Source organism: Archocentrus centrarchus, chromosome 4 (genome assembly GCF_007364275.1).
Source record: "Archocentrus centrarchus isolate MPI-CPG fArcCen1 chromosome 4, fArcCen1, whole genome shotgun sequence".
Classification (NCBI taxonomy): domain Eukaryota; kingdom Metazoa; phylum Chordata; class Actinopteri; order Cichliformes; family Cichlidae; genus Archocentrus; species Archocentrus centrarchus.
In genome coordinates, this window is record NC_044349.1 from 26725955 (window position 1) to 26739425 (window position 13471).

At 40.6% G+C, this 13471-nt stretch overlaps 1 protein-coding gene across 1 annotated transcript; it reads left to right on the forward strand.

The window, feature by feature from the left end:
• On the forward strand, positions 1 to 5075 carry mmachc (metabolism of cobalamin associated C). Its single transcript, XM_030728113.1, has 5 exons — positions 1 to 117; positions 532 to 729; positions 3304 to 3456; positions 3554 to 3730; positions 4264 to 5075. The coding sequence occupies exons 1-5, from the start codon at positions 28 to 30 to the stop codon at positions 4444 to 4446; spliced, it is 801 nt and encodes a 266-aa protein (XP_030583973.1). The 5' UTR covers positions 1 to 27; the 3' UTR covers positions 4447 to 5075.
• The last annotated feature ends 8396 nt before the right edge of the window (positions 5076 to 13471 follow it).

Sequence of the window (13471 nt, forward strand, 5' to 3'; positions counted from 1 at the left end):
TGCAAAGCTCAGTGTTGATACGCAGCAATGGCGGCTTCCAACTTAAACGTGGAAAGTGTAATAGGACTGTTAAATGACCGTTTAACAAAACTGGGATTTGAAGTGTACCCGTTAAAGGTATAATGACACCGTTTTTCTTCGGAGTGTGTAGTTTTTCCACGAAGAGTGCCTTCTGGATTACAATTGACTTCTGACCAGGACTGGCAAGTGAGGAGTTGAGAAAACCAGTTCCTAGCGTATAAATATTTTATTTACATGGGCCGATTAAATCTTTTCTATTTTCAGTTCATATAAATTGTTAGACAGGCTACAATAAGTATAAATTGAAGAGGTGGCGGGATACTTCATATTTACTTACGTACTGTTTCTTGCCCTTATGGGTATGTGTATAGATTATTACATCTCGAATCAAAACTTTTCAGGCAAATCAAACATGGTTGAGCGGAAATGTTCTAAAAATGTGATGCTTTGAGGTGGAATGACCTGTATATGTTTATCTGTACATATGCATCTGGTGCTCCCTGTTTACAGATTGGCTGGTATAACTCTGTGCTGCCTCCCACTCTGCACCTGTCTTACCCCGATGACACCCTGGCTGTGGTGGTCCTCAGCACTCCTGCCATGTTTGAACAAGCCTTCCTGCCCTTCCTGGAGCAAAGGTGTTACCAGGGGCTTTCTGACCCCATAGACCAGTGTGTTAAACAATGCGTCACCTCTGCTGTCTCACAGGTGAGGGGGAAGGTGGAGAGGAGCAGTGAGAAGATTGTTTTAACAAAAACTTGAGACTAAGTGAAAAAATATGAAGTTAACCAAAAATACCAAAGAAAAAAAAATAGAATAATATAGTGTATTCATTAAACTAACTAAAATAAAATATACAGGAAATATCTAGTTTTAGTTTGCTTTTTTTTTTTTTTATTTGTCCATATTTATTGATACATAAGAAGGCACTGAGGCCTGTACTACAAAGCAGAGTCTGGACTTATATAGGTAACTTTAGGGTTAACGCTCACCAAGGTTCCTCGCCATGGTAAAATATGCTGTAGCCCTAACCTACTCTGGAGCAGGTTATGTTCCAGATTAGAGATCAACAGGTGTGATGACCCATCAGTTCTCTGAAAAATTGCATTTGCATTCCCGGAGGATCCCTTGGACTACTGTGCGTGGATAGCTTTTCCATAGCTTCTACACTGCAGCTGCCAGCACACTTATCCGTGTTTGTGATTGGTCACATGCTGGCAACACCACTCCTTACGTGTGAACATGCTCATAGCTGGATTGATAAACCCTGGGTTAATTAGTGATAACCACCCTGATTGCCAGTGTTAAGGTAAACGAATTCAGGTAACTGAAAGATACCCTGGGTATGCTGCGCTTACTTTGTAGTACAGGTCCCAGGTGCGCACGTTTATCAAAACCTGGATGTTTGTGACTGTGCCAAGTGTTTGTTTTGTTGTATTATGATATTGTACTGTTTTTAAATGGCACCCATTACAAGAAAAACTAAAAGTAACACTGAAACTAATAAAAATTAAACTGAAAATTTTATTACAGCAAAATCTAAACTGAACACACTCACTCTGGAAACTAGACTGAACTGAAGTGAAATTTTACACAACAACCTGGTACCTCCTCCTCATGCTGGTCACCAGCTTGGTCACACACTGCTGTGGGCTGGCACCACATTCTTCAACCAGCATTTGTCGCAAGTCAGCCAATATGGTTGTGTTGGTCACTCTGGCACAAACAGCACACCCAAGTGTTCAGTGGGGTTGAGGTCAGGACTGCTGGCCGGCCATTCCATCCTCTCCACTCCCAAATTCTGGAGGTAGTCTCTGATAATCCCCAATCTGATAGGGGTGAGTGTTGTCATCGTGGAGGATAGAGTTAGGTCCCAGACTGTGGTGATATGGGATCGCCACTGTGGGATCTATGGCATTGTCACATCTCGATATCTCTCTGCATTGAGATTGCCTCCAATGATGACAAGCCTGTTTGCCAGCCCTCGGGGTACCAGAAGCTCAATACAAGAGTCAATAATCAAAAAAGCTGTTTGGCATTGGCAGGGAAGATTTGGCAAGTTTTTCATGGGCACAACCCACACATTCAACTCTGCTGCTCAACCCACAAATGCATTTTCCTTATAAATGTGGCTCCATTTAAGGGGAAATAAACGAGCTTTCCAACATATAAGATTTATTGCCAAGAAGCACTGATATAACAAGGAAAGAATCAACCAAACACAAATTTCACAAAACACAAGTTGAATATAAAATTAAAATACTCTCTCAAATGCTTGTGTTTTTCCCCCCCCATATTCATTTTCTCCTTTATTGACTTTCTTTGCAATTTTGCCTTGAAGGCCAGCATCCTGAGGCCTAAACTACAGCGTTCAGTATACCCAGGGTATCTCATCAGGGAAACACAAAGACTTTAGATGCTATTAAAAAACCTTTAGACCCTGCTACTGTCTCTGCACACAGAGAACTGATTGGTCAGTAGGCAAAGATTTCATACCTGGTTATCTCTGATCTGGAACTGGTAGTATGGCTGATGCCATTTTGAGACACTCATTATTCAGATTTGTTGCCATCTGTTTTTTTTTTTTGTTTTTTTTTTTACATTTTTCAGTTGTGCTAATATAATTAGATTTTTTAAAAAATTTTTATCAAAGGGTCTTATCACATGTCACTGACACACAGAAGTGATGGTTTCTGAAAATGGGTCTCTGTATGCCATTATTTCATTTCCAATATTTTGTTCTGATTTCTGAGTTATATGAAATAAAAAAAAATTTAAAAAAACAACTCACATACTAAATATCTAGGTCACTCCTTCATCATTGAATTCTTCTATATATTCAGTCTCAGTTAGTTTCCAGCCAGTCATGCTTACGTGCCTCGTTTAGCTTTGCCTGGCCATACTAGATATGAAAAGTCACATGTTTGATGAGCTCATTGGACTAATGAACAACTCTGTGCAATGATGGACATGAACCTATTGAGCAGTCACCCACGAGGGAGAAGGGTAACAACAATAGTTACATTTTAGCATTAAAAATATCATTCTGATTAAAGAACTTGTGCGTACCGATGGATTAACCATCGCAGAAACATAAAAAATAATTTTGGTAATTACCAATGCTGTTAATTTGGGGCAGCTGTGGCATAAACCTTAAAGCCTCTGACAGTCTCACATCATCATCATGTTGGCTAACTATATTTAGATTGCAACTATAATCATATTCATGACCTTTTCTGTCACATTTAAATGTTTTTTTTTTTACCCGATCCTGCCCTGCAGTGTTTTCCAGGTCAGAAGGTGGATGTGAGGTATGACTATGAGCTGCTGCCCAGCAGGAAACCCAAGTTCTTGGCCCAGACTGCAGCTCACGTATCTGGAGCAGCTTTTTACTACCAAAAGGCCGATGTCACAGACCAGCCCTGGGCTGAAAAAGTAATCATATTCGTGATTGCTATGTTGGTACATTTTAAAAGGCATCCTTTACCTTTCTTGTCTGGTGTGACCCTTGGATCTTTTTACTTGCTTGCAGAAAATGTTTGGAGTGTGTGTGCATCCAAGGTTTGGTGGCTGGTTTGCCATCAGAGCTCTGTTGCTGTTTGGAGATATCACGGCGGGCTTTGAGCTGGTGCAGCCTGTTCCTCCTGACAGTGTGCCGTCCAGAGAGGGCAGGATAAAGCTGCTGGAGGCTTTTAACTTTCACTGGCAGGTAACCTCTTTTAATCATAAAACCTGTGGTACACACGCCATAAATAGACACCACCACACTGTTTCTTGCCAAAATCTTCAGGCAGATAACCTTTAGACAACACATCACCCCTGTGATGGAGGTCTTGTTGTCCTCTGGGATCCTGTCTGAGAAGCTTTCAGTTGTCTGGTTAGTCTGTCTGCACTGTAGGGGTGAGATGAACTCATGTTGTTGTACTGTCTCATATTTCATGATGGTGGTTTTATTTAAACCAAAAGAAAGCAAAAATATTCACATCTGTACAAATAATATAGTTTTCATTTTTAGTATGTAATTAAATGATCAGTTATAGCCTGCAAGATTTTGTGTTTGATGTTATCAACCAATGAGATTCATACTGACGCATGCAAAAAAATATTCATTTTAATTTTTGAGTCTTTGGTTATTTTTTTAAAGCTGAGTTTTAGTTTTTCCACACTTTGGAAAGTTTGGACCATGTTTCGGTGTGCTAGATTAGTGTATAACTGAATGTTCTCACCATTCTGCGCCATCAGGACTGGACTTACCGAGACATTATCAGCCCAGTCCAGACCTACTCTCAGAAACAGAGGGACTACTTCTCCACTCCCCCTGCTCAGCGTCTGACTCTGCTCAGGACTTGGGGCTATCTGCCAAGTGACAGTGACCAACCTGATCCCACCTTGGACACAGAGAGTCAAGAGACTGGACATGGGTGAATTATGGAAGTACTGCCCATCCTTTCTGAGTACAAACCTCTCCTGTTTTTCAACAATTTTAGTTGGTCGAACATTTTTTTAAATTAAAAAATGAGACCAAAGCTGTTCTTTTAAGCGTGATTTTTTTTTTTTTTAACTGAAAGCTACTTTTCCAGTACTTGAATACTTCAATTCTGTGTTTTTTAAAGTTTAACACTACAGAAAGCTTCCTCACAGCACCCCTATGCCTTCTGTTATCAGAAAATAGCTCATAGTGTTGAGTGGACATGTGTCCTCTTCATCAAAAGAGAAGTTAGTTAGTTTAGTTTTTGTTGTATCCTATCAGAATGTAGATGTCCAAATAGCAACAGGAATATTTTGTTTCACATTTTGGATTCGTGTTGGATATTCAAGAAGCCATGTATCACCACCACGTTTACATTTGCATGTACGTGCCGTCATCACAAAAAAGAACACTCATTTTTTGTTTTTCTTCACTACATTTTTGTTTGATTTTACAGCGATGCTGTTGTGCTTGCCAACGAGGGTTTCTCCACCAAGTACTAAGTCATGTTTTGCTTGGGATCAAATACTTATTTCACTCCATGACGTGCAAATCAATTCATAACTTTTATGTAATGTGTTATTTTTTCTGTATCATTGGTTGATATTCTGTCTCTCTCCATTAAAATGAAACTACCATAAAAAATTAGAGACTTAAGACTTAGATAATTATTTCCTCCACTGTATAAGGCAAGATATACTTGTCTTATACTTGGAAATTATTTTCTTACAGCAGTTAAAACAATCTAAAAAATTAAGTTAAACAGAACAAATATGTAACAAATTGCTTAAATGAATAAAATTGTGTTGGTAAATATGATAAAACTAATGTCAAATCAAATAAAGTAATAAAGTATACATTTAAATACAAATATTAAATAACATATGACAATATTTCCAATATTAAAATAGCAAAAACAATGTAAAATGGCTCCTAAATTACAAAAAACATCAGACTGAAATTAAGAAAAGGGAGACATTGTTTTGATGTCTGTAAGGAAATATCACAAACAAATCCAGACTTCCCTCTGAATCCAGGGAATCAGTTCATGTGTGCAGTGCAGGCATTCAGTCTGAGTCCAGGGCTTTGGGACTGCTCTGATTGGTGCTGCCAATATTAAACACATCTGTACTTGTTTCCCAAAACAGTGTATTTGTTACAGGAGCATGTTTCTTCAATAATCAGAACAAGTTTGCTATCCATCCATTTTCTTCCGCTTATCTGGGGCCGGGTTGTGGGGGCAGCAGCCTAAGTAGAGAAGCCCAAACCTTCCTCTCCCCAGCCGCCTCCTCCAGTTCATCCAGGAGGACCTCAAGGCATTCCCAGGCCACCTGAGAGATATAATCTCTCCAGTGTGTCCTGGGTCTGCCCTGGGGGCCTCCTCCCAGTAGGACATGCCAACCAACCTTCGGAGGAAGCTCATTTCTGCCGCTTGTGTCCACGATTTCGTTCTTTAGGTCACTACCAGAAGTTCGTGACCATAGGTGAGGATAGTGACGTAGACTGACCGGTACAGCTTTACTTTCACACTCAGCTCCCTCTCCACAATGACAGACCGGTCCGCATCAGTGCAGACACAGCACCAATCCACCTGTCAGTCTCCTGCTCCCTTCTCCCGTCACTTGTGAACAAGACCCTGAAATACTTGAACTTCTCTACCTGGGGCAGCAACTCACCCCTGAGCCGGAGTGGGCACTCCACCCTTTTCCAGCTGAGGACCATGGCCTCAGACTTAGAGGTGCTGATTCTTATACCAGCAGTTTGTTATTGCTTTGAATTATTTGAGTTTTATAGTTCAAACTGAATGAACCTCCACTGCTGAAATATGATTCTATTTCAACAACGAATATTGCAGCACTAAGTCAGAAATAATTTTTTTTGTTAAAAACAACCAAAGAAACCCATCCAGTCATCTCTCGCCATCATTCATTGTCGCCATTGTATTACCCTTGTCTCTAGTTTACCTGACACTCAGACTGATGCATTATAGATGTGAGCAGCCTCTGCCCCCCTGCCTGGTGACAGACTGACTACCTTTAACTGTGACTAAACGTATTGGCACTGGGTCACCAAACCAACATGGTACTGTGTTCCAGCGAATTCTCATTTTGTCAAGTTTATCTGCTTATATCTATTTTTTTATGTGGGATCAGTACAACAGGCTCCAGTGGGCACCGAGGGGTTAACTGCATCAGCCCTGTGTCAGCAGCAGTTCAGTCCAGGTCACATTTGCACTTACACCTCTAGGTGTCGCTGTTGTTGTGAGGCTGAGGGTTTGTGCTGCTGTTTCTGAAGCATCTGCAAATGTTCATGAAGTCAAGTGCTGACTGCAGATAACCTGCCTCACATTGTGAAGTATACATTTGCACACAGCTCAGTGAAACTCTGACTGTGAATGTATGACTCTTATTTAAGCGGCTGTACTCTCTCTGCCTTTGCTGTTTACTTTCATTATTTGTGACTTTATACTCCACTGAGCCATCTATTGCCTAATTTCCTATTTTATGCTCAATGCAACACCCCATCCACATCTCCCTCACTCTCTTTCGTTCTCATTGCGTCCCTCTCCTCACCCCCCCCCCCCCCCCCCCCCCCATGCTATTCTGTCTATCTGTGTACTGAATCAGCATTTCAGAGCAGTATGCCGCAGGCCTGCAGAGAGCCAGACCACGGAGTTAATTATACTCCCACATATACTCTATCTCTCCTTTCCCCCCCCCCCGCCGCTGTTGCTCCATCCCATCCCACCTCACTCTCCCTTTTTTCTTTTTCTCACTTTCTCTGTGTCACTTTTTCAGTGTGTTAGTGAACTCTTCATTTCTTCGCCCAGCATGCTGTGAGCTTCTATCAACAACTGCAAACATACAAATAGCATCATTTTATTAATGATTTAGATTTTTTTTGAATCTCTAGAAAATAGGTTACTGGTAAAGTCAGTGAAGCAAAGTTACATAACTTAAATTTGACTCTACTGAAATGAGGCACATTTTGCAGATGTTTAGCACAGGAAATATATTTGGCACAAATTTATACACCAAGAATGATGCTCTTCTAGCTTTTTTGTCTTCTTTCCTTCCATCCTCCGTTAGTCTTGAACCCCGGTGCTCATTCTAATGAGGTGGAGAGATGATTTTCTTCAGAAAAAAAATGTGAGAAACCAACTCTCTCGGGGCTCACAGGGTTTGCGGGTTTCTGAGTCCTTCGAGGTGAGCAGTATGCTTCACCTCACTGCAGCTGGCAAAACACCAATATCTGGAGCAGAGCATGTCTGAAATGAAGCAAAAAGACAAGTGAGCAGGAGGGAGATACTCCCGATGATCAAGCTCTCTCTCTCTGTTCAGTATCCTGCAGGAATCCACATTGCAGATCGTGTTGGCAGGCAGAACTGCAGGCAGAGCTGCACCATCAGGCTCTCATGGTCCCTACGTTGTTGCAGAACTACAGAACTGTTGGAAAAATAGAAAAACAATAGTGTTTTTTTTTTTTTAAGATTCACACCAACACACACAAAAGCAGTCAACAAAAATCTGAAACACTGAGATTCTCAGTTTTTGTAAACAGTGCGCTGAAGAGTTTTGGAACAAAGTGGAGGCTTTAAAACCAATAAAATCACTTTAGAATCCATCTGCAAGGAGAGACGATGCCAAAAGTATACTGGATGCTGCTCCTCTAAAAATCCTCTAAAGTCCAAAGATGGAAAAACTCTGGGCTGTAATTTAATGTGTTTGCTGCACAAATGATCTTCATCTGAGATGGTTTTGGGCAGAGATGTAAAAGAGGAGAAAAAAGGGAAAGAAAATGAGTGGTAGTTCACAAGTTGTGGATCAGTGAAGCAGTTTTATCCGCCCACAGACATCAGCTAACAAGAGGAGAGGGGAAAGGCCAGCAGAGCACCAGCAACAGAGGAGGAACTGAAAGCCGAGCGGGGGGGGGGACCAGCATCCAGACAATTTAGTGGAATTTTAAATTGAATGTTTTTGATGGTACTTTGGAATTGAGGTAGAAAATGGAAGCACAGAGTCTTTAAATAACAGAGGTTAAAATTTATGAGAAAAGGGAAAGATCTTAACTATAAGATCTTTCTTCTCTGTTTCCTGCACATCCTGTATTTGCATATTCTGATGAAACAGTCTCATTTTTTTCTCAATGGGTCTGCCTCTCTTTAAGCCGCACTGCCACGATGTGTATGTGTGTGTTTCCAGAGGTTTTAAAAAATTTAAAACTGCCTCCTTATCAGTTTCTTGGCTTAGCATAATTAACTAGTCCTCCGCCTCAGAATTCCCCCTGCAGGGAGTCAGTTGTTGGTTGTGTCGGTGCGGTCCGATGGATGTGGACAGGGAGTGGTCAGCAAGGGAAGAAGGGAACTGACAGAGACAGAGAGTGGAGGTGAGCAAGGCGCAGTTATTTCATTATCAGACACCACCAGGCAATAAGACAAGAAATACACCTTCTCTGCACAACCACAAAACACTCAACACAAGTGTTACTTAAAACATCAGAGCTACTCAGAAAGCAACGAATCATATGTATCCCATCATTAACGAACGTGCTCATTTCTGCATTTTATGTAAACAGTTTTAAAAAATGGAATATTGTTGGATATCTAAGGCTAAAGATGTTGCAACTGCAACAGTCCTGTTTCTTTTTGGAGAACAACATAACAACGTTCACCTGAGAGCCCATCATCTCCACAATAACGCCATCACTGCAACAGCATAGCAGACAGACAGGAGAGGATTAGCCCAAGCTAAGATTCCCCTTACATAATCCACAGTTTTAGATTAACTTCATTTCCCTGAGACTGTGATATATTTCAGCCTTTGAACCACAACATAGGAATGCAGCTTCACAAAAAAACAGGATAGTTATCATTTACACCATAAAGAACATAAATGGTTATGTCTTTTCAGAGTACACACAGCAGCGCTTTACTTCTGGTAAAAGTAGCCTTTATAAATCTTGTATGAACCCACTTTGGCTACTAGTAACACTGATGGGAAAAAAATGTAGATAAAATTTAGTGGCGTAGAAGCACGCATAAAACAGAAAGACTCAATAATGTCCATTACTCAGCAGCCCATATACAGCTATAATAAGCTGTCAGCATAAGCTGCTGGTCATATCAGATCAACTCTGTAGCAGAAACCCTAAATGTATTTTTAAATTAGAGATAGAAATGGGAGCTTTTTATTGGTTATGGATTCAACATTTGCAAAAGGAAGAGTGGGCTGTTTCTTATTCTCCTTGTTTTCCAGTTCTGCTTTAAGGTCTGGGTCAGGGCTTTTTTTAAACTCTTGCCAGTAACGATGAAGTCAAAGCCACTTTTTCCTATTTCTGGTGATTGCATAATCTTAGCTCTATGAGCCATAATCACTTACACTCACTGGCCACTGTTATAGGTAGACTTGTTCACCTTCTTGTATGGAGATGACCTGCTGAAGTTCAAACCAAGCATCAAATGAGGAAGAAATGTGATTTAAGTGACTTTGACTGTGACATGGTTCACTTCACATCCAAGAACAGTGACTGATTCCTTGTTTGTGGGAAGGAAGGAAGACTGCACCCATTCTTTGTTGCAGGGATTCTTGCTCCTTCCTTCCTGCTTACTATTGTATTATTACAATGAGACCTATGAGACCTATGCTTCACATGCCTGGTCTGCTGCTCTCTCTTAATGGCTCACATGGTCCTATGACTATATAAGCTAATTTATAGCCATGCATTAAGTATTACATCACAGCTGCTGATGAACTCTAAATCTGCCACTTCTGAGAGAGGCCTCTTACTGCGCCTCTCTGAAATCCAAGGAGCAATATTTATATTCCTCTTCTTCTGTTTTCTCTTCCTAGATTTGCCAAATATTATTTTTTTTATTTATTGGGGGTGTGGGGGTGGGGTTGTGGAAAAAGCAGTGGTAAATGTTTGATCAGTTCTCCATTATGCCCTCCTGTGTCCACACTCTTGTTGCTTTCTCTCCTCCCAGTTTGTTGTATTGCTTGGCACTGGAAAACAGTTGAGCTCACTCTTAGTTATCATTAACTGTTTTTACCCTTTGAGGAGTCTGTGGATGCAACAACATGGGTTTGAACTGACAGGGAGAACATTTTTCTAGGTCTAAAGCTTAAGTGACAGAATTTATGTCAGCATCAACTCTAAACAGAAAGAACAGCCTGTGTCTACTGAGTTTCATTGTGCACAGGTGCTTTAACCTGGAAGTAAACCCTCATAAAGCACAGAATTATTGCCTAAAGCATTAGGTGGGATACAGTTGTATGTTATATTTAACACCTACTTTCTTAAATCTGGTGTTTTGCATTCTGCATGACATATTATAGGAATACAATGCACACACTGTAAGTACTTGTGTATGTGTCGGTGTGTTGTGAATTATTTTTTATGTAAATTAGCTAGATCCTGAAGCAACATTGCTTCTGAACTGTACGACTGTAATCCTGCATAATTAAATCGATTTTCACGCACATGCACGGAGCAAAGTATGTCATAAATCCCCATAAATGAAGTAAGTGCAGCTCCTGTTCAGTGTTTCTCCTTAAAGTCAGAAAGGTGCTGATGTGGAGCTGCTGGGGGACTGGTGATTTAGTCCGATTGCTGGTTTGGTGTCAGTGAGCAAATGATCACTACTGAGTAAAATATCCCCTGTAATGGAGATGTTCCCTGGTCAAACATCATTCAAGCCAAATGCTTAAATATTCACAGGCTGATGTGGAACTTCATCTGCACCCACTGAGAAAGCAAGAAGAGACTGCAGGCTTTGCTTTCAAACCCTTGAGTACTCGGCGCACCTGTTGTCCGCCATTCAGCATCAATAAGCGTAATGGGAGAACAGCTGAATTCATTAGGCTCAGATTGACCTGCTATGACGAGCAATTTAGTTTCAAACACAGTGATGCACCTGCGGGAGAGAGGAAATTAGCATTTTAAATAGGGACGATTATAGGCCAGGCCACTATGTGCGTGCATGTCCTTGTGTGTAGCCAGACACACAGGCATCTCCACTTTACTCACTTACTTGAGTAACACATCGTCGAGGTTTATACCATCTGAAATATTGACACAGCATAATGCTCTCCTCCCACGCCTGAATGCACTTTTTATAAATAGAGTGCCTGTGCTGAACGCAGCTGGAGAGCACTTCTGAGAGTGCTTGAATCTGACACAACACAGCGAAGCCACTCTGCACTACTCCTACATTTAGCTGGCAGGCCTTACAAAGAAGTTACCAGTTTGAACATTTAAATTACAGATGGCTTTGATGTGAAAGTTACAGCATAACAGCTTTAAAGAGTTATGGACACTGAGTCAGCTTCTGTTAGAGTTAGTACAAGATGTTTACTCGATCGTTTTGTAACTTCAAAATTTTCTGTTAGGTTTTAGGGGTTTTTTTTTTTTGGGGGGGGGGGGGGGGGGGGCTGCTAGTGGAGTGACTGTGGGTGATTGTACTGGTATTTACACAGTGCTTTTGTAATGCTGACCACTTCAATCACATTTTGATTTGGGGTTCACATCCAGATCCTGGGACTGGACCATGACCTTCAGATGAGAGGACAATGGTCCGGACTGAGATGTTTCCTATGAGATAAACTCAGTACCACCATGAGATTCATATACAGAGAAATGCCTCAAGCACTATCAGATTGATTTGCACACAAACTCATGCCACCTACAGACAGACAACTATGATTATTTCATTTATCTCTTTACTTTCCATAAAGTGCCATCATCACATAAAAAATTCAGATTGTCCAGTATTCTTTTATGACTTCTCTAAAAACCTAATGGCATTTCCATCAGCCGCAGCTGTACTGTGTTCAGTACTAAATAGTACTAAATAGCAGCATACTGACGCACTGAGATGTACTTTTAATCTGAACTTGAGGATTAAGTTACAATAAGATTAAGATCATTGTTTAATAACATGTTTTTTAATTGTCTTATGGTATATGATTTTTTTTCCTAGAAAGAAAAAGGCAAAGGCTTAATTTCACAGCATGACACACACTCCCTCTACTTCTGCTTCTTCTCTATACTTCTATGATGCATGTACACAAAATCCCAAAACATGAGAAAAAAGAGCAAAATGATGAAACAGTGAGGCAGGAGAGACAGAAGTAACCCTTACTGACAATTTTCTTGGGAAAACTGTTCCAGTGGTCTGTAAATAAATACAGTAAGATGAACTGTATGATGCTACACTGTGACACTATGACTGCACTGTGTGATCAGGGTTTGGTAACTGGTTAGGAGTCATTGGGAATGTGTAAGGAGATTATGAAAGATTAATACAATCAACCCAGATTACATTAAAAAATATATATACAGACTATAACTACATTGTCACAGACTGTTCATAATCTAGTCCAGGGTGTACCCCACCTCACGCCCTGACAGCTGGAACAGACTCCAGCCTCCTCAAGACTCTGAATTGGAAGAAAATGGATCAACACAAGATTACATTTTAATGATGTTTAAAAGATAACTTTAAATATATTTACTATGATCTGGGGTTTTTTTTTTTTTTTTTTTTTGGTGTGTGTGTGTGTGTACTGAAAGGTGGGAGTGTGGAGAATATAAGACTACAGTAGATGCTACTAAAACTACAATTCACTCCAGCATGCAAATGCTCTCCACTGTGGAGGCACTCACTGTGCTAAATCCATTAGCACTTTTGCCTGCAGTGATGAGTTATCGCTCTCATCGCAAAAGAACTCTTCTTTTCTGTAAAAAGGCCAAGAAGCCAAATTTAACATGACTTAAAATAAATGACAGGAGTTTTGTTATTGTCTCCACCTTATAGGGAGGGATTCTTCTACTTACATATACACTATGTGGACAAAAGTACTGGGACAACACACCTACAGGAGCTGTAATGACATCCCATTCTAAATCCATGGGCATTAATGTGAAGTTGTCCCCCCTTTGCAGCTATAACAGCTTCCACTCTTCTAGGAAAGCTTTCTATGA

What these genes read in the sequence shown, in the direction of transcription:
- mmachc (XM_030728113.1), top strand. Translation starts at nt 28, where the DNA reads ATGGCGGCTTCCAACTTAAACGTGGAAAGTGTAATAGGACTGTTAAAT. An exon ending in TTGAAGTGTACCCGTTAAAG is followed by an intron (nt 118 to 531) that starts GTATAATGACAC and finishes CCCTGTTTACAG; the next exon opens with ATTGGCTGGTATAACTCTGT. An exon ending in CTTTTAACTTTCACTGGCAG is followed by an intron (nt 3,731 to 4,263) that starts GTAACCTCTTTT and finishes CTGCGCCATCAG; the next exon opens with GACTGGACTTACCGAGACAT.